The sequence below is a fragment of the Trachemys scripta genome, chromosome 19 (assembly GCF_013100865.1).
Source record: "Trachemys scripta elegans isolate TJP31775 chromosome 19, CAS_Tse_1.0, whole genome shotgun sequence".
NCBI classification, from domain to species: Eukaryota; Metazoa; Chordata; order Testudines; family Emydidae; genus Trachemys; species Trachemys scripta.
In genome coordinates this window covers 11,014,541-11,037,725 of record NC_048316.1, presented here as the reverse complement: position 1 = coordinate 11,037,725, position 23,185 = coordinate 11,014,541, and the positions used below count along the sequence as shown (strand labels likewise).

Sequence of the window (23,185 nt, the reverse complement as noted above, 5' to 3'; positions counted from 1 at the left end):
ATTCTCACACTTCTTATCAAACTGTCTGTACTGGGCTAGCTTGATTATCACTTCAAAAGTTTTTTTTCTCTTAATTAATTGGCCTCTCAGAGTTGGTTAGACAACTCCCACCTGTTTATGCTCTCTGTATGTGTGTATATATAGATCTCCTCAATATATGTTCCATTCTATATGCATCCGAAGAAGTGGGCTGTAGTCCACGAAAGCTTATGCTCTAAGTACTATTGCTAGTTTGTATATTTAATAGTTTGATTTATTAACAACCCAGGAGTTTAGTTTCCTCCAAATACAAGGAAAGGAGCAGTCTCCATCAGTAGAGCACCTAGAGCACCGTATCTAAGTGATTTCTGGTCCTCTTAACCCTTATGAGCAGACAGCTTTGTGGAGGCAAAACTCAGGGAAGTCCCAGATTGACAATGAAGGAATGCTGGAAGATTATGCAGTTTAAGAACAGATGTGCCAAGAGACCATCCAATTGCTCCCCCGATACTCCCTGCTTTGACCATAAATTTGATGCTTTGGGGGGGGGGGGGGCATAAATGGCGGTTTAAAGAAGTAGACTCCTAAAATAAAAGAGGTACAAACATGAGCAAGTGTCCTGATCCTCCACTTTGGGAGCAGAGGGCTTTATTGGCAGATACAGCTTTAGATCATAGAAAGATGTGGGCAAATTTCTTTCAGAGACACTCTACGATACAAAAGAGGCGTATGTTTGTGTTAATCTAGCTTTGTCTGGATTTTTTTTTTTTTTTATTTAAAGTGGGAGGCAAAGTCTGTCTCTGGTGCCCTCATTTCACAGGGAAGTAGGAATTAACCAGTCTTTCCTAGAGAAAAGCAGGCATTAACTTCAGACTGATGTAAGAGTTGGTGCCACCCTAAACAGGTCTAACGAAATATATCAGACATGCCAAGTAAAACAACAGTTCGTTTAGTCCACTTACCTCTTCTCCATCTCCTGCTTCATATCAATGCCCTGTTTCTCCAAGAGTTCTCTCTGAGCAAATGTCCAGTCTACTGGTTCAGAGGGAGTTTCAGCTGATGGAGTCTTCTCCCTCTCTGCTCGTGCTTGCTCAGGGTGGTTGAATCTGAAAACGTGATTTTTACCCATGATGATACGATTTCCTAAAACAGTAACATAAAAAATTAACTCTTTAGCGTAAGAACTCCAGAATCAGGTTGAGACAAAGTTTAGTATCCAATGAAGTTTACTCTAAGCTGTTTAGGTAACCAGAGCATCAGAAGACAGGATTTCCCAATGAGAATTTGGACAATATTTAAACTTTTAGTAGTAGGTGGCCAAATGGGCAAAAGGAACACCCTACTTATTGCAGAGGAGGTTAAACTGTACATCCCACTGCATGCCCCAGAAAATGTCACATAAGAAAACCTGTCTATAGAGCCAGATTTAAACCCCTGCAGAACCATACCACAAAATAAAGAATGACTTGCTGATGGACTGACAGCTATAACAAGTAAGCTAGTCAACTAATTTTTTTTAAAAGAGGTGCAGAAATCATGGGCAAAAACCACCCCACAAACATTTCTATTTTAGATAATCTAACCACAACCATTTGAAGAATGAATGCTGTACATTTTAAAGTAGAGATTTGCCTGATATGTCACTTAAGTTTCTACTCAAGTCCTAATCAGGGGAATTTCTGGGGAGACATTTATTTCATTCTCCATAGCATAAGTAAGAGCCACAGTTAAGTGGTAAGGCAAGAATTGCATCTAAGTGTTACAGGAATCAGATGTACAGGAAACTTAAAACAAGTGCCTAGCATAATTGATAAAATACTTCTGCTCTCTCCATGTAACATAAATGAACCTCCAGAGCAATCAAGACGGTCACTGTGAACCTACTAGTAAAACAACCACCTTCTAAAGAGGTTAATGATTTTTAATCAATAGTTTTAATAATGTAATTGTCAAGAAATAGGCACTGAAAAGAGATATATAGGAAGCTATTTATAAAAATAAATTAGCTTGAAAGAACAGGAGTAGCAGTTCCCCCTCTGCAAGACATGCCCGGCTTGCACCTGCATTTTCAAAAGAGTGGGATGGTTGGAAGAGAGACTGGAAACCAACTCCCATCCCCACGACCATCATTCTGCTGAAATTGATTCACTTAATTCCTTGCAAGCACCCACTTACACTCCAGACTCCATTGCACTAGATTGCATTTCAGGACTAGAAGAACATATGCTCATGATTTAGAAGAAACTGAACCCTGCTGGTCTCAAACTTACAATTTATGAAAGCCACTCTCCCTGGCCCCTGAGACATGAGGAGATCTAACCAGGTTACTTAGTAGAGTTAAAAAAGGAAGGAGAGTCACTGTTGTACTCCTGCATGGGGTCACATCTTAGCTGTGCCAGAGAAGCTGGGAATTTTCCATCAGCAGCTGGCAGTCTGTCTGTTCTCTCACACTGCAACTGCCAAGGGCAGCAGTCTTGGCTAAATACATACTGGAAGAATATCAAAGTATGTAGGGAGAGAGAAGCAAGCAGAGAGTGCCCTATGTTGCAGTGATCATTTAAGTCCATCTTTGAGCTGTTGCAATCTGAAGGGCTTTAGAAAAAGAAAAGCAGGAACAGACACTAATGGCGAAAATGAGGTTAACTCCTATATGGTACCTCCACTACAAAAAAAAATAATAATAATAATAATACATCCCTTATCTTTAACAGCATCCAACTTTCTTCACTAGTCCCACATGAAATATCCTGTATGGACAATTCCTGAGGAACAATCTGTCCAAAAAAAAAAAAAACCAACCTCACACTTCTGAAGTCTCTTACCTGAGCGCAATTGCACAGGCTGTACAACCCTCTTGCCATTGACGTATGTTTCTGACCGTTCACAAGGCTCCAGAGTAACAATAACTAGAAGAAACACAACAGCATTAATGCCACAGAACTCAGTTTATTTAGTGAATGTCCCACAGTGAGGAAATGCAGAAAGCCTACCAACACATTGCATATAAGCAGACAACGCACTGCTCCCTATATCCTCCACAAAGATTCCAGGGAGATTATTCTTTGATATTACATCCTGGTTAGGAATGGATAGCAGCACATGACAAAGTGGCGCAGTTTTTCAGCCAGTATTTGACCACCCAGGTAGTACAGGTATCCATGTAACACATTTGCTAGGACTGTTTTGTTTTTTCTCCTCGTTTTTTCACAGGTGTAATGACTGTGCTGTCATACTGGATATTTGCACTGCCCAAACCTTGGTCAGGCACATACATGCCTTGTTATAAGGTTTGAATAATGAACTTAGTACATTTCACCCATCAGCACTTTAATTTCTTTGTAATTGATTTCAGCACTGCAATTATTGTAGGCAGATGTGACCAGCATTATGGGCCTGATCCTGAGACTTACTCGGCACTCTGTTCCTACTGAAATAACTTGGAGTCACAGGGGCTCAGCATCTCATGATTAGATCATATTTGCCTCAGTAACACCACTGGAAACTAGAAGGAACGTTGGCTAAGACTCCAGAGTTGTAGCAAGTAAAAGTTAAATACTTCTATAGCAATAACCTAAATAACCCCTTATAAACACTAAATTCTCAATATCCAAGATAAGCAAGTATTATCCCTGTATTATAGGTGACGGAACTAAAGCAGAGGGTAAGTGATTTGTCTCAGACCACTGAGGGATTTGGTCAAAGCCAGGATTAAAACTCAGGTGTTCCTGAGCTCCCACTGTTATCCTCCGACTAGCCCTATCATGGGTTCAGTTCCACTTTTCAAGAGGCAACCCGGTCACCCAGAGCAGGACAGAAGGAAACACCATTTATAGTCTCATCCAAAGAAGAGCACCTTTAACAGTGTAAAATTCGTTTAAGCTGTACTACACATTCCACCTGGTCACAACACAAAGGATCAAGACTGGATATGAATGCTGGCCCAAAGCAAGAGTGCTACCATCTGATCCAAATGGATGTAGTACAAAAATGTAAAATCTTAGTACTGCATTATTATAGTTATAGCTTCATCTCCAATAACTAAGTCATTACACCCACAGAGAAAATAACTTCACTGATCTGATGCACAAGGGCTATTCAAACCCCATCTAGCCTCTCAGCTCTTCTCCCCTCCACACTTCAGACACACATTTCAGACCACAGCTGCTAGTACAGAGATCAGTTTTTTGAAAGACTCAAACTATCCAGTGCTGAAGACCACTTTCATGGGGAAAGTTGCGCTTACTCCTGCATTTATACGTAGGAATTGTAAGTGCCATCTCACCATCACCATTGTGGTTCCTCTCACTTCGGAAGAGACAGTGTTCCTCTTTAATGTGAGCCCCACTCAGCACAATGTCTTGTCGCCGCTCAGCATCTGCCTGTCCAACCCTGCACCCAATAAAAAGCATTTTAGTCACAACTCAAACATTGTCTACTCTATAGCCCATACAGCAGATACATTTTTCTGGCTATGGTGGGAATAAAATACTACAGACTATTAAATCTATCCCTTACATTTTAAGAGCTGAGAAAATGCATCCTTAAATTTAATCTTGCGCATGTGAACAAGGACTGATTTCATTAAGCGTGTGTTTACACTGCTAGCCAAGAAAATAATATACCTGGGTTTGAGTGATGTGCTTAAAAAGGGAGAAGTGTGGAAAAAAACAAGAATGGAGAACTACTTTCAGTTTAATTTAAGGCAACACTAGAAATCCAACCAGTTTTATAGAGCTGAGCAGTTTTGAGTACTCCACTTACCCAAGTCCCCCAACCATTTTATATGGTTTTACTATAAATTACACCATCCTATATTTTCAAAGTGGTTTCTCTTTCTTGTTGCTCTGTGAAAGACCCAGTGGAAAACATCTAGGGAAGCTGAGTGACAATACACTGTACTATTAAACTAAATTAAATATATTTCTCTAATCTGTAATTTATGGTAATCTTAGGTGTTACTTGCAACAGCAGGTAAAACAGTTCAACAGAGAAGTGTAATTTAAACTGATGTCCCTTTAACAAGAAGTCTTAAGTGTAGTAGAGCCAAATCTCACCTAGTGATGCCATCTTTGATATAGTAAAGTAGACATTCTGACATGAGTGGATCTTCATTGAGGTTCACAAGATGAGGGGTCTGCAACAAAATACAGAACATGTTAATTGAGAGCTGAGTACCTTCAACAGCTTTGGAGACGGTAAAGGAACCAAACCACTTCATCATATATATCAGTGAAACTCCAGATTTCTCCAAAAAAACCCACATTTCTAAATTAAATGCAAACTTTTTCACACAGGCAGAGACCCATCTCAGGATAGGGGACAAATATCAGATTAACAGCTCCAGTTGGCTGATATTCTAGGTAAAGGATGCAGTGAAGAAAATATTTTAAACTGAAGAATTACAGATTCCTTGTCTCAGTAAATCTTGATAAAGGTGAGAGGGAGGGAAAGTTCAACAGCAGCATTCTTCCATATGCTTTGGTGTGAAAATGCTAGATTGTTGTGGATTTTTTTTTTTTTTAAATATAAAGAACAGACCCTCCTTATGCTCCATCTCCAGAGCTAGTAAACCTGGAAAGGATATCTAAACTACTGATGCTTCCTCATACAAGCAGCTAAGAATCTCTTCATCTACTATGCTACTCAACTTAAGTCTCTACAATTATTAAACCAACCTTCTTTGGTGAAAACACCCCACTGGAATCAGCAAACAAGTCACATGGCCTTGGTGTGAAAATCTGGCCAATGAGATAGCAGCAAATCACAGTTTAAAGAACACAAAAGAAAGGGTAAGAAACAAGAATCAGACCAAAGGACACTGAAAATATTAACAAGCCAGTTTCTTGTAACCTACAACTGTATTAGTAAGCAGATGATCTGTTTGGGTCATTCCCTTAGGAATGTCCATCAGTTTATTGTAACTCCAAAAGAAGTTTACTTGTTAGATGTGTAATAGCATACAATTCATGGAAGCTCAAAGGATATTTACATATCCTTTGATATGTAAATGAAATTGGTTCTGCTTTAAGCCTCCTGAGGTCCCTTCCAACCCTGAGATTCTATGATTCTATGATATGAGACAAGACAGCTGAGCTGATGCATGCTGTGAGAGACAAAGCAATAACCTTCACCTAGAAATTAAAGTATAGTATTTACATGGCACCTGTGCACTAGCAATAGGAACTATGGCCCCAGGGATGGGACAGGCCTTGTCAAATTAAAACTGCGCCCACTAGCCACCATTGAGAAAAGCATTCTCCAGCACAAACAAGGACTTCATATTGTCCATAGTGAAGTGTGGACTGAGCACAGTGTCTGAAAGGAATGGTGTTTGGCTTACTGTTAGCACCAAATAGGATTATAGACTACAGACCCAGTCAAACTGGGTCAGAGAAAAAAAAAATCCTTTGCTGTCCAAGAAAGTCAAAATGCCCAGGCAGCTATGTCATCCAACAATAAATTGTTTCTGGGCTTCAAAATTTTGGGGAGTTAGCTGAACAAATATGGGAGGTCAGTCCAGTGCAGAAAGTGACCTTGAAGTCATGTAAGTACCCACATATCAATTTACTAATTCACTTTGAATGGGGTTTATTTATGAAAACGATAAATGGAAATAAAGGGGAAATGACAGCACTTACTAGTAAATAAATATTCATACACTGAAATTTTTACTGCACTCAGAAATCCAGGATTTCTTATGAAAAAATAAATGATCGGAGTACACATTAGGGTGAAATCTGCATAGTCACGCAAAGAAAAATACAAAGTTGGCAGGATATATTATTTTTCTGTTTTATAGTACCTAATATATGAGAATCCTTTGTATAAATTTTTCATAAAGAAGATACTCTTTTTGCTTCTGTTTTCGAGCTATTTGATGTGAAAAATTCTAACCTATTGACACTTCCTGCTACAGGCAGCCAGAGATCTCAGTTTAGAACTTCACAAAAATCTAAACTGATTAAAACAAACCTTCTTTGGTGAAAACATCCCATTGGAATCAAACAAGTCCTGTGGCCTTGGTGTGAAAATCTAGCCAAGGCAAGGCACCATGCAGGTTAAAGAATAAAGTTAAGAGAAGTCAATAGGAGAGCAGATAGGCTGAGCGTCAACACAAAAAACATACCAACCAGCAAGAGATCAGAGAGGAGCAAGTCAGATAATTTGGGAATATGTCTGTACAATTTATGAATTGAATGTGAGATTATGAACCATGTGTGTGTCAGGCTGCAAACTCCATTTTGAATGTACAGCCTTTTGCCCTTTCTATGGCTTGTTTGCTTTCATGTGGCATATCTTCTAAAATCAGGGTTCTCAATTATGGGAGGGTGTCACGAACCATCAGCCTCCACCCCCAAACCATGCTTTGCTTCCAGTATTTAGAACAGTGTTAAATATAAAGAAGTGTTTTTAATTTATAAGGGGTTGCACTCAGAGATTTGCGGTGTGAAAGGGGTCACCAATACAAAAGTTTGAGAACCACTATTCTAAATAGTCCTCGGGTTTGCGGGACTTTCCCCGCTTTGCCCCACAAAGGCCTCTGTCCCACTTGAAGCAGTTCCAGTCCCACAAGGCTGGCTGGGCTCAGCTCCCTGCTCTAAGCGTTGCAACCTTGCCCCTGGCACATAACACTGCTCTGGGTTGGTCCAGCCAGCCTAACAGGGGAGCCGCCGGGCCCAATTTGAATGAGTGCCACACTGCCTGCCTTCCTGGACTCAGATGGTTCTCCAAGGGCTCATAAGGGAAGGGTGAGATAGAAAGTGAGGGATATCACTGTTGCAGATGTTCGTTTTGTATGAACTGTACTCTCCTGTACTTTACATGATTAAAGATAAGAGCACAGGAGTGTTAGACTGAGCAAAAAGCCTGTGTGTGTATTGACTGCTTCACAACTACTGTATGCCACAGAGAGTTTAAATGTAACCAGAAGTGTCATACCTTTATGGTGGAGTTCTGGGGGAGGGGTGAGTTTAAACACCAGAGAATCTGAAGGGTCAGCATTGGGAGTTAGGTGGCTGGACAGTGGGTTCCAACACTTAGCAGAGGTGCCCGATAGAAAGTCTGAGCCCTGAGACTGTGGCTAGAGACCCCAAAACTGTGGCAGCAGCTGGACTCAGTTCAGGCTCCCAAAGATTGAAACTCCAAGGATCCAGAGCATAGAGGACTGGATTCCCCTCCAGCAGTCCTAGTGGGTGTTCGGGAAGTGTGTTCAGAGTGAAGTGACTCCTCTTACCAGCAACCCTTAATGGAATAATCTGCTCTGAAGGGAGCCTCTGTGGCCCAGTGACAGAGTTAGAGGGGGCACAGAAATTAAACAGGACCCTTCCTCATCCCAAAAAAGATAAAGCTAACCAAAGACTACAAGAGAAGATATGCCACACTGCATTACCGCTGCTCAGTGAGCAACAGGAAGGCATTTAGAGTTGTAGAAGAGTTAGGAACTGCTGTTGTAATCTACTGAAAGACGCCAAATCCTACACGAGAGCTCAGCTACTACAAATAGCATTAAGGGATTTACACAGTATGGACATTTAGAAAAAAGTGCCTTGTGGTTTAGATGTGTGTATTTTGGTGCACAGGCAGTCCTCAGACTTATGACACAATTGGTTCCTGAAAATTGCGTCGTAAATCGAAACATCATAACTCAGAACCACAATCCAATCCATTGCAGGACCAAGCGTCGTAAAGTCAAAACTGATGGTCTTAAGTGGAATCAGGGTGTCAATTCAGAAATGTCAAAAGTGCCATTCGGCGCAAGTCAAACGTCATAAAGTCGAGGTCTGCCTATACTAGATTTTAATGAAAGTCAGACTGCCCTGTCACTGGGTAACCATAAATCAGAAAGCTTTTTAATCAAGAAAGTTTGGCAATTTGAAAGATGTTTTTGGTACTGGTAAAATGGGCAATTCAACCACCCTGAAGTCTATTGTTTTTTGGCACAATAGATACGCCCATAGACATCAGTGCAAATGTCCCATGCCCAGTGTTCAAGGATCTAGAAGGACCTCCCCTACTCTCACTCCTCCAGGGTGGACAGTATAGTTCAGTTTCCACAGCTCATTTCAAACAGTACCCTGCCATCAAGAGAGCAAATTGTGGAGATGGTTATGTTTGTGATGTGGATCTCGTTTCATTCAGGAACTGGACAGACAATTTTATGTCGTTCGATTTGTAAAGCTGATACAGATACTATGGAAGTTCTCCAATACCGCAGAGATGGGCACCAATATGAAGTATCATAGAGTCATACTAGTGCCTCTGAAGTAAAAAAGGTTTATAAAACATTCTAATTTTCTATCTAGAGCGCCAATACTTTCACAGCTACAGCTGTCAATTACCACAGGAAGAACTATAAAAACTAATCTAGACAGGCAGTAAGGAACAGAAGCAGAGGGGACTAGTAACAGATCAGTGGTCTAATGGGTTTATTTTCTCTAGTACATATTTCCACAGGCAGAACTTGCTAACTTCTATTGAAGCAACTACACATCCCTAACAGCTTTCATACACAAACCTGGTCAGCTGAAAAAGCATCAAGAGAGTCATTAAACAGAGTTGATGGCCTCTCAGGAAAAATCTATATGGTGATATGATCCACAATGTGAGAGAAGAGAAAAAAAAAAACCTCAAGGAAATGTCTCACGAGACTGAAGAAATATTATGAACCTTAGATGCTTTAGTAGTAAGTTGCAAAGGACAAACCAAAACCATTTGTAAGTGAAACATGTTCATTTAAACACATCAGGAAAAACAACATATCATTTCAGCTAAAGGCAAATCAATAAATCTGCCCTCCCGGGCTTCTGTGCAAAGTCTTCAGAAGGGTCCCAGTTAACACAACACTTGCAGTTCTCAGATTTTTTATTATTACACACTTAGGTAATGATGCCCAAGTCTCAATCGAAAAACTAGGCTAAGGTTTGTTTTGAGGGGGGAGAAAGGTCCCGTTCCAGATCTGGTAACTAATAATTACTGTGTTCACTGCATGGATAACTCCTCCCACAGCTCCCTCTTCTCATGAAAACGTTCACGTGGCATTAGATTTATCATATTTCCATAGTTGTGCCTCTTTCACCTTTCACTAACACTTAAGTAGAACTATTGATATGGACTAAAGGAACACTGCTCCCCTCCATGACTATGAATGCTCAGTGACAAATTAATGGATGTTTCATGAAGAAAATGGAGCCAGAACATCTTGGGATGTGATTTAATGGCAGCATTACTAAGCAACAGTTGTTGCAGGAAGTGGTGCTGGCAAGCTAGTTGGTAGCACATCTGAGTCAATGCTGAATCGGTGGCCTAGCATAGAGCAAGAGATACTGCTCTCAGAAGTGTTCGCTTTCTAAAGGAACATTAGATCTCTCAGCCATTTTTGGACATTAAGAGTCTTACAGTATTTCTCATACTGCTCCAGTTTCTTTTCTAAATTGAGGCTAGCATGTATAATACATTCTGCCTACCCTAATAATCAGCAGAAGGCACTGTGAACATCATTCTTTACTTTGCCTGCATACAGAGTACTAAGGACCTTCAAGACTGAAGTGTTGCAGAAATTTAAAGTAGTATAAATCATGAAAGGTAGCTTTTACCCCAGCAACTAATGGTTATCCAAAAACTCTGTGAAAGGTATACATTACTTGGGGGCCAAAGACCACTATAGCGTCTCTGTAGCTTACGAAGAAACCAGCCTCTATGTCAGGGGTGAGCAAACTATGGCCTGCTGGCCACTTCCGGCCTGTCAGACCATTTAATCTGGCCCTCAGCTCCCACTGGGGAGTGGGGGTTTGCCCAGCTCCGGCCGGGGAGTGGGATCAGGGACTTGTGCAGCTCCCAGGAAGCAGCCAGCATGATCCCCCTCCAGTTGCTATGTAGTATGCGGAGGTGTGGCCAGGTGGCTCTGTGCACTGCCCCTGCCCACACCCTCAGCCAGAGCCCTCACCGCCCCCTGGCATGCCCCAACAGCCTGCCCCATCCCAATCCCCCTCTGAACTCATTGGTACCAGCCCAGAGCACCCTCCTGCACCCCAAACCCCTCATCCCCAGCCGCCCCCCCCCACACCCCTACCCCCAATTTCATGAGCATTCATGGCCCACCATACAATTTTCATACCCCGATGTGGCCCTCAGGCTAAAAAGTTTGCCCACCCCTGCTCTATGTTAATGGTGGTTGACCAGCCTCTTCCAGAATTGACTCAACATTTATCATCAATATTCTGTACCTTTTTAGGGGAGAAGACCCCCAGTGTTCCTCCATCTTCCCGAATGGCAACTCCCATCTCGGCCAGCAAGGCCTCCCTACAAAGAGGAAAGCAAGAGGTGATGGAGGTGCTTTGTAACCCCACCGGTGCAAATCTGATCCAAATCAAAGTTTCACCTTATTGTTAGGGCCCTACCAAATTCACGGCCATGCAAAATGCATCACAAACTGAAATCTGGTCTCCCCCGTGAAATCTGGTCTTGTGTGTACTTTTACACTATAATATACAGATTTCATGGGGGAGACCAGTGTTTCTCAAACTGTGGGTCCTGACCCAAAAGGGGATCGCGGGGGGAGTTGCAAAGTTATTGGAGGGGGGTCATGGTATTGCAAACCTTACTTCTGCACTGCCTTCAGAGTTCAGTGGCTTGAGAGCGGCAGCTGCTGGCTAGGCGCCCAGCTCTGAAGGCAGCGCCCTGCCAGCAGCAGTGCAGAAATAAGGATGGCAAAACTATACCATGACACCCTTACTTCTGCACTGCTGTCTTCAGTGCTGGACGGCTGGAGAGCAGCAGCTGCAGGCTGAGGGCCCAGCCCTGAAGGCAACAGCACAGAAGTAAGGGTGGCAATACCATGCCATGCCATCCTTATTTCTGCACTGCTGCTGGTGGCAGCACTGTCTTCAGAGCTGGGCTCCCAGCCAGCAGTCGCTGCTCTCCAGCTGCCCAGCTCTGAAGGCAGCGCCTCCACCAGCAGCAGTGCAGAAGTAAGGATAGCAATACCACAATGCCCCTACATTAACCTTGTAACCCACCACCACAACACCCTTTTGGGTCAGGACCTCTACAGTTACAACCATGAAATTTCATATTTAAATATCTGAAATCATGAAATTTGTTATTTTTAAAATCCTATTACTGTGAAATTGACCAAAATGGACCATGAATTTGGTGGGCCCTAGTCATTGTATAATGTACTGCACTACCAACCAGCCTGCATCCTGATTGGCCACCAGCCCAGGGTGGTATCTTACATATGCAACAGGATTAACTCCTATCCTTCAGCTCCACAACACAAAGGGCTGCAGAACTTATGCAGGTCTGACACTCCAGTTTAGGGCAGGCAATGATACATCACAAGAGTGAGCACTTTTTACAATATTTATTCCACAAATCTGCCTATCCCTCAGGAAAAGCTAAGATCTGTTCTAAATGGCAATATTTATTCATGGTAAATGAGTATAGAAGCTAGATAAGTTACCAAGGCTTGAGTTTATGTTTCTGGTTCATTCTACAATTGGTCTACTCCCTCCACTAGATGAAATCACCCTAAAAATTCAAAGACAGTTAAGATGACCCATCCTCTTTTCTGTGCTTTCCTGGATTGAAACCCCAGAAGGCTGATGCTGCAACTCTAGATGCTGCTTCAGTCCCACCCTTACCCAACAGGAGTATCTTCTATGACAATTCTAAGCAGTGTCCTTGAGGTATGATATTGAAATACTGCTTCTGTCTGCATTACCCATTCACCTGCCATAGTGGAATACAAAGAGCAGACGACATGCCACCAAGAAGTGTGCTAGCTGCTTCAATACTCTGGTTTTCTTGGGCAAGATCAGCTTTTGACTATACTCTCTCCTTTCCCCCCCCCCCCTCCCCCCCCCCACCCAGAGGACATCCACAGCATTTCTTGCTCCTGACCTCTCCATCCTAATGGCCTCAGTCTTCCGCAGCTTCTCCTCCCATGTCTCATTCAGCTCTGCAATGATCTTCTCTGATTCCTGTGTAAAACCCCAGTATAGAATTAACAGACTGAAGGGGGATGATATGGAGCCCCCCAATTTAACACATCACATCTCAAAGAACCAGGGCTAACCAAGTATTGCAGACCTAAATGGGATCAGAATTATGAGGACCCAGCAGCAAATGCTCAAGTGCTAATTTTAAGCCTCATTGTCAATGCAAAGTTATTAACACAAAGCATCTCTGGGCAACCCAGACTCCTCCTACAATACCCATTTTTGCAGGAACCTACAAGAGCTAAGAACCTCCACCTTTGAAGTCAACTGTTATTCCCAAAGCTGTATACATTCGTACTGGCCAGGGCTTGACCAGCCTAGTGATTAGCTACAAAAAACCTGCAAGCAGCTCCAATTCCAAGTCACTGGGTTATAAGCATCCAGAAGATTATATGCTCAAGACATAATGGGTGCTGTTTAAGTCTCCAGGAAAGGAATCTTGTTAGACAAAGCAGGAACAGCTCCTGTCTACTGAGAATTTTTTGCCTGTAGCAGTCTCAATATCATAATAGCTAATAAGTCTTGGATTTTAGTATCTCATCCTATAAATTAGTTTGTAATGTATTCTGGAGCATTCTGGATGAAAAGTGTTATATAAATGGGTTTCAGAGTAGCAGCCGTGTTAGTCTGTATCTGCAAAAAGAACAGGAGTACTTGTGGCACCTTAACAACCCTAAATTTGTTAGTCTCTAAGGTGCCACAAGTACTCCTGTTCTTTTTATATAAATGGGTGTCATTATAACATTTGTTATTTGTTCTTGCATATTTCTGGAGCTATATAACTTGAGTGCCAAAGACACTACACAACAGGGTGTGGTTAAGGATGCCACATACCCCAAAATCAGCTTAATCATAATGGACAAGGTGACAAGTCAAATGCCTGCAGCATATGATACAAACCACACAGCCTGGTATGTACTTGCTGCACTTAGGAAGGGGCTATTTTAACCAGTTTCACCTTGGAATCTGTGCTGCATTCTCAGCCAGTCAGACTGATATTCTAGTCGAAGCTATTTCATAATAAACCTCAGCCCTTAACTTACACTTCCTCAGCAAAGCTACATTCAAGGACAAAAATGTGCAAATAAGCAAAGAGCATATTTTAAATATATTGTGAACAGCTGGCTGCAAAGGGCTGTGGCCAGCTGTTTACCAAGAGTAGCCTTTTGCGGGGTTGCACCAACCACAGTGCTGTGCAACAGGCTGAACCACTGATGGGGGTGGATGCAACGACACAGTTCGGAAGCTCATTAATTAGCCTCCCTTTTCCCATTGTTTAATCACCCTCCAGGCTCCTCTAGTGATGTAAACCTTTAGGAATGCAGCTCCCTCTCCCCCTGCACACACTCACAAACATCCTGATCATTACGGAAATATTAGAGACCACATCCGAAAGCTACAGCATAGAAGACTGAAAATTTATCAAAAAGCAGCATTAAAAAATGAACAAGTCTGCCCCAGAGGAATTCTCTCCATTCATAAAAGAAAAAGCAGAGTTAAATCATTTATGCTTCAGTGGACTGCACTGCTGCCTTAGGGACCCAGGAACGAATGCAAAAAGTCATACACAGACTTTTCACCTGAATAAAGCTGGGGGAAAGAGAAAAATTTCCCTCAATTCACCTTAAAGTTGTATTAAAAGAATACATTTTAAATGATAAAATCTCTTCAAGGACTCAGAGCCCTTGTATGGGGACAAATATTCAGATCAAAAGCTTATCATAATACAGGCTGGCCAACATTAAAGTGATCCTTGGCAACTGTCACCATTAAAGCCAAGTATAGGCCACAGAACCCTCATACCCTCGAGAATCCCTACAAGGGAGGCATGGCAATTAAAACTGACTTCCTAAACTACCTTCCAGATTTCACTCCATTTCTGGGCCCCCAAAATGGGCATCCATTTCAAGGAATCCTGAGGGCCTTCTGTCTTTAGTCCAGCCCTTCTAGTCCTAGACCAAATCAATGGGCTAGCGCTCGCATAGAAAGTTTGGGATAAGAGCTCCAGTAGCACTGGGCAATAGGCTGTCAAGTGTCCAAGAATTTTAGTAAATGAGGCTCTGAGTGTCAAGCTGAATGGGGGGCTCAATTCTCTCTCGCTCTGGTACTGAGGACTGAGCAGGATATTAGTAGCTCCCCAGCCCCCACAATAATCAGTGTGATTCAGTGTGGCATTTACTACCACGGTAAGAGGGTTCCAGCACCAGCTTACAAACCTGAAGCCAACAGCTTCTCTGGCAGCATTTCCGCTCCCCCCCCCCCGCCCCCAAGCAGCTTTTCACAGGGGCCTTTTCAATAGCTACAGCATTTACATAGCTTTAGCACAAGAGACCATTTCTTCTCTCTGGACGGAGATAAAGGGGAATATTTTTTGCCCTCACCACTCCATCCACTGTTTTGAATTGAGAGAAACGGTTATTTCTCTACCCTCTGATGCAACTTAAGATTACAGCAGAATGGATGACAATGAAGCAAAGTGGAAGTCATCAAAAATCTCACTCAAACAGGGAAATCACATCTGTGTAAGAGAATCCAGAAATCATTTTACAGGCACACCTCCCCCCTCACCACTTATTCTTTCTTCTTCCAGAAAAGCTAGTCTGCCCAGATCCCACTGGGAAGCAAAAATAAAGGTATCCACAAATTTAATTCTATGCCTCCATTTTGCTTTTGGCTCTAGAAACCCTCAATACTTGGAGTCATTAAGTTGACAAATTGTGTTGCTCTTCCCAATGGTTTTTTACAAGGATAAGTTGCCTTGAATATTGATAGGAAAGGAAGTGACTTTTCCTGGCAGCCTCACTCAGATTTCAAACCACCTTATGAATTGTTTTTTTAAATCTGGTTTATAGACGTCATTCAGTGACTTGGTGTCAGGGGACCGCAGAGACAGCGCCATTATCTCCATGGCAACAGCAGGTTTCTAATGGAAGGAGGATGTGCAGCGTGTATTCCAGCCCATCCAAACCCCTCCCCCCAGGCAGTGTCTCATGGAAAAGACATGAGAACGCAACACTCACATTCAACATACCCAGCTTCCCCCACTCATCCACCCATGAGGGATGGGAGCTTTGGTAAAAATGAAAGAAACCTTTCACTGTAATGCACTTTTGATGCTGTTCAATTCACACACATTTAGGACAAGGCTTCTATTGTCTGGATAAAGCAGGCTATTCTGTGTGCTTCACATTTTAATCTGTGGGGGTAGGGTGAAGACAGTGACAGGGTTATGCTGTTCTTTTTTTAGTTTGGGTACATTTAGGTTTTTTTAAAAGCTGATTGCATTGGCCAGTTCAGGGAGATGCTGAACAGGCCTCCCAAAACTCCCTTTGGCTACTCTGCTATTCAATCCTCTGTTACCACCACATAAGATTGTCAGCAAGTGTGCACTTGGATTACAGTTTGTTCTTGCCAAGTTTATTTCATAGTGGCTGAAGGCAAAAAATCAAGCTCAGATCTTCATGAATGAAAAGCTTATACATGAACCCACTCCCCAACTTGTCCGACCCAGCTGCACTTTCTGGGGTGCAAGGGCAGAAATAGAAAGGCACAGGTCATGTTTTCATAGGAAGACATCTCCCCATTACCCAGCCAGCCAAAATTACGTCCTGCTCAGTCTGCAATGGTACATACCTTCAAACGTTCAATGGCTTCCTCTCCTCCAGGTGTAGACATGATCCTTTCCTGTATGCTGGACACAGATGTTAAGCCCACCTGACTACTGAGAGAGCAGGAAGATGGAGATGCACTGAGGGACCCCATGGAGGCTGTGGAAAAATTGCCAGGGCGTTGATTCTCGGAGGCTAGCAAGTATCTATGTTTATTGTTCTGAAAATCTTTCAGATCTGGGTGAGACAGACAGACAGAAGGGAAGGCAGAAAGGAATAGACAAGGAGCAGAGAAAAGGGGAAAAGGAAGGAAACACTAGTGTAAGAGGAAAGCATTCAAGCTGCAACACAGACAAGATTAATAGTTTTAGATGGCAGTTCTGAAACAAATCCTTTAAAATAAATATCCCTGAGATATAAAAAGTTGCATTCAGTCCTTGAGAATTGTAAATAAGGACTCCAGTGTAAACTAATGTTACCAGTAAACTCCTGCCAAAATAAAGTCAAACACTCAACAAGACACTGTAAACCGGAAGAATCCCCCTGATCTAGGTAACAGCTGTGCACTGCCCTATTCCTATGATACCTTCAGCCTTCTAACACAACCGGACATTGTCACAGTGATGAGCAATGTGGGGCTGAAGGCTGGGAACAGAAATGGCCAGTTATCAGGAAATGTACTACTGGGCCAAAAAGCCTAAGCCACTAAGTTCAATCAAACTCATACCTAAGGAATCTGAAAGGAAAACAGTAATAAAAATCGTGATTTGCTGAATCTTAGTCTCCAAAGGTAATACGCCTGCTGAGATGCTACACAGAGCACAAGAGTAACTATAATTGCCTGTAGCTCAAGTTCCCCAAGGACAGGGTGCTGTAACCACCTATCCAGTCCTTGACAGGGTGAGTGATATGAGCATGGGCTCACGTTTATACCATTACATCTCATCTGTCCTAATCTGCTGTGGAAAAAAGGATCCACAATATATAACAGGTTACCTTTCTGCTAGGATACCTGTGCAAATGGCTTGAAGAGGTGGCACTGTTAAGTCTCTTGATCATGACTTAGAATGAACACAGGGAAGCATTTTAAGAGATGCCTGGAATTTGAGGCAGCTCTAATAGTCTAAATACTGAAAACCCAGGAGGCCTGAAGATGTCTATGAAAGTAGAAAATACAGGTCATTTGCGTACCTTTCCTTCCATTAAAAGTTATCCAGAGACCACCTACTCTGATCTGAATCCAATCCAAATACACCTCACAAAAACTTCACTTGTGTGTCAAAGACTGCTAACATGAGATGTTAGACAATTAAGTAGCTCCGGCCTCGCTGAGCCCCCCCTCACACCTTCTCTCTTCCCACTCAGACCAATCCTGCCGACATAAACCTTCTGTCCTATTTCACACCAATTTAGCCCTGTAGTTAGTAGTTCCATCAACTCAGTTTGAAAACCGCCATCTGCAGATACAGGAAGTGGAAAAATACAGAAGAGGGAGAGCTGCCAGGTGGAGGCAAGCAGGTAGGACAGAGCAGGAAGGATGGGGTCTTGAAAGGCCAGTGGGCACATGCACTCCCAAGGGACAAAGGAGGTAGCATTTGCAATCACTTTGGCTGTTGCTGAGTCCATACAGAACCTCTCTCTTAACATCATGCACATTTCTCTGGGTGATGCTGCAGCTGCTCACGGAGATGACAGATTTTTAGGCAACAAGCTTTAAGCAGCACCAAAAAAGGAAGGCCAGGCTGAGTCTTTACACTACCAGTATCTGAGTTCAGGAAATTTCAGACAGATCTCTTCCAGTCAGTATTGTTTTGGGGCGAGCAAGGGCTTTTGAAAAGGGCATAGGCATGGTCTAAAACAAAATAGTCTGCTTGGGACTTGCCGCCTCCCCCACCACCCCCACCCCCCCAAAAAATCTACAGAGAATCCATCGGTTCACAGAAGCAAGATATTTTTCTAAAGGTGGATTATAAAGAAGGAGGTACATTCCCTTTCACAGAAATAGTTGGTGAGGTCAGAAAGGAAAGTGCTGTTATACTGAACGTTATTCTCTGAGCCTACTATCTAATCCTTATCAGTTTCCTCACATTAAGATTCCTTCTTTCAGAGGAAAACCAATCTGTTCTAGACAGCAGCTATACTAATACCAAAGACAAATAAGAGTTCAAACAAAGAGATTGCTATCAGCACAAGGCACCCAACACCCCACACATGTGCAGAGGCTATCAAAGAAACATTCCCTTGGAGGAAATGGTTATTGTTTCATTTTACTTTAGTTTAAAGAATCAATTCTCAAATGTAAAATATTAAGACACATTCTGGGTAAGAAAATAAGTCATGAGGCTAGCGGTCCAGGGGGAAGGGAACCGGTTTAACTTATGAACTTGAAAAAATATTCTAAAAGAAATAGATTTGGGAAGTTCAAATCAGAACCATTATTTGTAACAAAAAAATAGGTTGGAGTATAACCATCCTCAGTCTCCCCAAAACAAGGAAGCAACAGACATATTAAAGAGTGGTTTCAACTTTGTGCTTTAACCAAAGGATGGCTCAGTAAGGGAGATGGAGGTTCATTTCATTTTCACGAGATAATAGACTCTGCCGTAACTGCTCTGTCTGGGATTTCCCTGTGAGGAATGCTGGCATGCAAAGCTCAGTTAAAAACTGGCCCAGCAGAAGCAGATTAGCAAGTAAGAGCTATAGAACCACACAATACACACATTTGCCTCCACTTCCAGAGTAATCATCTCCGATTGAATCAACTGAAGGGAAGCAAGAGGGAAATACAAGAAGGGTCAAAGTTCAGGATCAACAGTGACACAGGAAGGGAAGAGAATACTTGGCATTTGAAAGAACAAAAACAGTTTTCAATTTCACATCAAAATGTTTGTTTTGATTTGTTCCAATCTAACAGAAAGTTCTGTTTTTCAACCTAAAACAAAGACTGCATCAAATGTGAACACTTTTGAATCTGAGCGGAGTTTTTTTTTCTTTATCTATTCTCTTGAACAAATAACAATAGAAGATATATACAAGTTACACACTTCACATTGCCTGTGATTAAATCAGGGTCTTCCCTTCACAGGAAAACAAGCACCACAAGTCAGATAAAAAACATTCACTCTTTGCATACATTTTAACAGAGATTTTTTCTATTATTTACTAAAGGAAAACCAGTTTGCCACAAAAACTAACACTCATCTTCAAGGCATCTCCTGTAAAAGGAATTAAGGGCTGGTCTACACTTAGTCCGGATTTCGGACTAAGGTACGCAAATTCAGCTACGTTAATAACGTAGCTGAATTCGAAGTACCTTACTCCGGACTTACCGCGGTCCAGACGCGGCCGGAAGTCTCCCCCCGTCGACGCCGCGTACTCCTCTCGGCGAGCTGGAGTACCGGCGTCGATTGTGAGCACTTCCGGGATCGATCCCAGAACATCGATGGCGTGCCTCCGGACCAGCCGGTAAGTGAAGACTAGGCCTCTGTCACAGCCCAAATTCTCAAAGAATTTAGCATGGAAGATTTTAGCTTGTTTTCTGTGTTGGAGGTGAAGGTCAGAAAAACAGGACAAATCCAAGACAGGATCCTCAAACTTTTCTTTGCAGGCAAGAGACAGAGGAGCAGAGTTTGAATCTGATGTAGCAGGAACATAAAAAGGTGCTAGGGCATGTTATTTACAGAAGGGGATAGAGACAACCACTCACCAAAGCAATGTGAAAAAAATTAAATTAAATTGTGAAGCACTGAAATTTAATGACTACACCCCCTTCCCACACAAACCCAGCTTTCTCCAGCTCTAGGGCCTTGGTAATTAGTTTAGTTCCTGCAGCAGAGCACAGCCCCATGATGGAAAGGACTGGACTGCTTAACCCACTTACTGTCAATAATATCTCCTAGCCCTTGGGCACGCAGGAGATCCTTGAGCCTCGTCACCTCCTCCTTCAGCTCACGCACCAGCTTGGCATTGGGGTCTTCATTGATAACAGCATTGCACTTGATCTGCTTTGCACGATCTGCATATCTGGAAGCAGTCAAAAGACATACTAGTTTGGTTTTATATGGGACATATACAGCAACTCTCTACAGTCGTATACAAGTCCCTGCTGTTATTTCAGATTAACAAGATGCTGGATCAAGCAGCTTTACCTCAGAAGTGCTGTAGAGTAAGGAGCAGGGGTCACACTGAAAGGTTTTAAGCTCCAGCTACTCAGACTCCACTGAAGTTTTAGGTACTCAATACCTTTGAGAAATCAGGCTTAGGTGTTACCAGTGAAGCCATTTTAAACTGGGTTCTCTTCATGCATAAGATTATTTCTCTTTTGCACCATTAGACAGAAATTTCATCCTCATCTATAAGTACAGATAACTTGGAACTGGTCAAACTAAAACTTACCTGATTAAGTGAAGCAACTATACCCTCTCCTCTTGTTCTCACACACAGGACTGGGGTTCACTTTAGAATGATGGATTTTACAATACACAGCGTAGTCCCCTGGAACGCTCAGTTTTGCCTAATGCATGTTTCACGATAGGAAGGATGAGCACCTAGATACCTGAGCTGAAAGCCAAACATTTCCACTCCAGATTAGAGGCTAAAAGTACCTTAAAGTGCTCAAAGTTTCATCATAGTTGATATCTGCCGGACTCAGAGCAGCAACCATGGCAGTTCTGGAGTTTCCACCTATAATGAACAAGCAAGGTTTTAAATGAAGTTGCACTGGCACCTTGTAATGAGTATATTCTTGAATGTCAGTATTTCCCAGCCTAAACAATATCCATATTACAGTGTTCAACAAAATTACACAAAGTAGTAATAAGTAAACCCAGAGTAAATAAAACCCTGTAACAATAATAGTATGACTTAAAAATAGATACTGACATATTTAATACTCATATCATACAATGGATTCAGGCAGAAAATTGCTATGAAACACATGAAAATGGAGGGAAATATTGGCAGAGTCAGATTAGTCATACCTAGATTTTCCCGAAGTAGCCACGTTAGCACAGAATCCCTGTATGGAATAAAGTCTGTCTTCTTCTTCTTCTTACTCTACAAAAGAGACACACTTATTACTGAACAACAGTACCTGGAAAATGAAAAATTGAGTTTAGGAAAAAGGCAGAAATCATAATTGAACTGATCTCTTTTCTTAGATGCTTTAATCTTTCAAGGAGATGGAAAAGTATATGCAGTTTATTGTAGAAAGTTGAATGCAATGAGAACAAGGTTGGAAGAAGAAGTTGAACTTAATCTCTGTGGCAGGCTGAAAGTCGCTGATTAGACTAAGAATCTGGGGTGATCATGTCAATGTCTGGCAGCAGCTGAAGGGGGCTGCTATGCACATGAGAGAATCAGAGCACACATCAGAAGAGAAGATTATTAAGATGCTAGACAACAGGGCTGGTAAAGCCGTACATCAGATTCCATACACAAAATTAAAGGAGGGATACTGTACTGACCTTTGGAAGAGGTATATTACAGGCTATGAAGATGATAAAGCAACTTTAGGGTCAGAGAAAGCAGCAGTTGGGGACATGTGATTAGAAGAGAGCAGATCAAGAGGGGAAATGAGAAATGAAAGAGGTATAAACTCTAAACGGATAGAAGACAGTGGATGCTATGTAGGGTGACCAGATGTCCAGATATTATCAGGACTGTCCAAATACTAGGGGCTTTGCCTTACATACACAAGTATACCTCCACCCCCCACACCACCCCCTAAAAAGAGTGTCTTGATTTTTCACATTTGCTATCTGGTCATCTTAATGCTATGAGCCAATCAAAGGACTGGAAAATTAAACACTACCAACACCGACATCATAAGCTGAACCAAACTCACACTGTAAATGTAGTTCCTCCATTTCCTTACTTTTAATAGTTCTGCCCACCTACTTTACCCTCTCATTGTTATTTCCTTCATCTATAATAACAATGTAAGTGCTTTGGCTGCATTATCCCTGCTCCACCAAATAGTGATCCACCTAGGTAGTGTTTTCACAAGCTACTTTTTAAAATCAAATTTAAAGTACAATCAGAAACTAACTGGAAAGCATAAGATAAACGTTTATGTAAGTGGACCCAGGTGAAGGAACCAAACAGGATGAACAGCCCTGCTTCCACACAGAAACATTACTGACTTTTAGATTAAAAAAAATCCCATGCAACCTGTACTTGGACACAGAATGTTTCCTTTGGATGTTAAATGCCATTGCAATTAACACTCCATGAGGTGGGATAAATATTTTATTGGTTGCAATTTTAAACTCTCCTGACAGTCTCACAGTGGGAATGCAAAGGATAATGAGTCCACATGACTTGCTCAGAATACTCCTTAAAGGAAGGGTTATTCTGCATATGGAGAAAAAAACCATACAGTGGTTAAATTCTCCAGAACTAGTATCAGGATTTTTAAGTTTAGACAATAATAAAGCTTAATACACAAGGGAAAGGCTCAAGCTAAAACCCACTTTCCCTTTCAGGTTGTTGGGCTTTATGCTTTTCTGGAAAGCCAGAGAAGCAATTTGGAAAGACAGGGCTGGAGGGACACAGGTGGAAGGACATTTAATAAGTGACTCAGGAAAACGCTAAGATGAT

At 42.1% G+C, this 23,185-nt stretch overlaps 1 protein-coding gene across 10 annotated transcripts in view; it reads right to left on the bottom strand.

Annotated features, from left to right (window-relative positions):
• Positions 1-23,185, bottom strand: part of KIF1B (kinesin family member 1B) — a 137,525-nt gene that overhangs the window by 64,972 nt on the left and 49,368 nt on the right. For 5 of the 10 annotated variants that reach the window (XM_034753472.1, XM_034753476.1, XM_034753474.1 and 2 more), the window contains 10 exons: positions 21,565-21,640; positions 21,190-21,268; positions 20,466-20,608; positions 16,611-16,744; positions 12,880-12,959; positions 11,202-11,277; positions 5,034-5,113; positions 4,262-4,368; positions 2,802-2,885; positions 942-1,122 (listed from right to left, as the gene is read on the bottom strand). In XM_034753472.1, the coding sequence (XP_034609363.1) occupies positions 942-1,122; positions 2,802-2,885; positions 4,262-4,368; positions 5,034-5,113; positions 11,202-11,277; positions 12,880-12,959; positions 16,611-16,744; positions 20,466-20,608; positions 21,190-21,268; positions 21,565-21,640 (1,040 nt within the window). Of the gene's footprint in view, positions 1-941; positions 1,123-2,801; positions 2,886-4,261; positions 4,369-5,033; positions 5,114-11,201; positions 11,278-12,879; positions 12,960-16,610; positions 16,823-19,305; positions 19,348-20,465; positions 20,609-21,189; positions 21,269-21,564; positions 21,641-23,185 lie in introns of all 10 variants that reach the window. The other 5 variants (XM_034753469.1, XM_034753475.1, XM_034753470.1 and 2 more) reach the window with 3 other exon arrangements.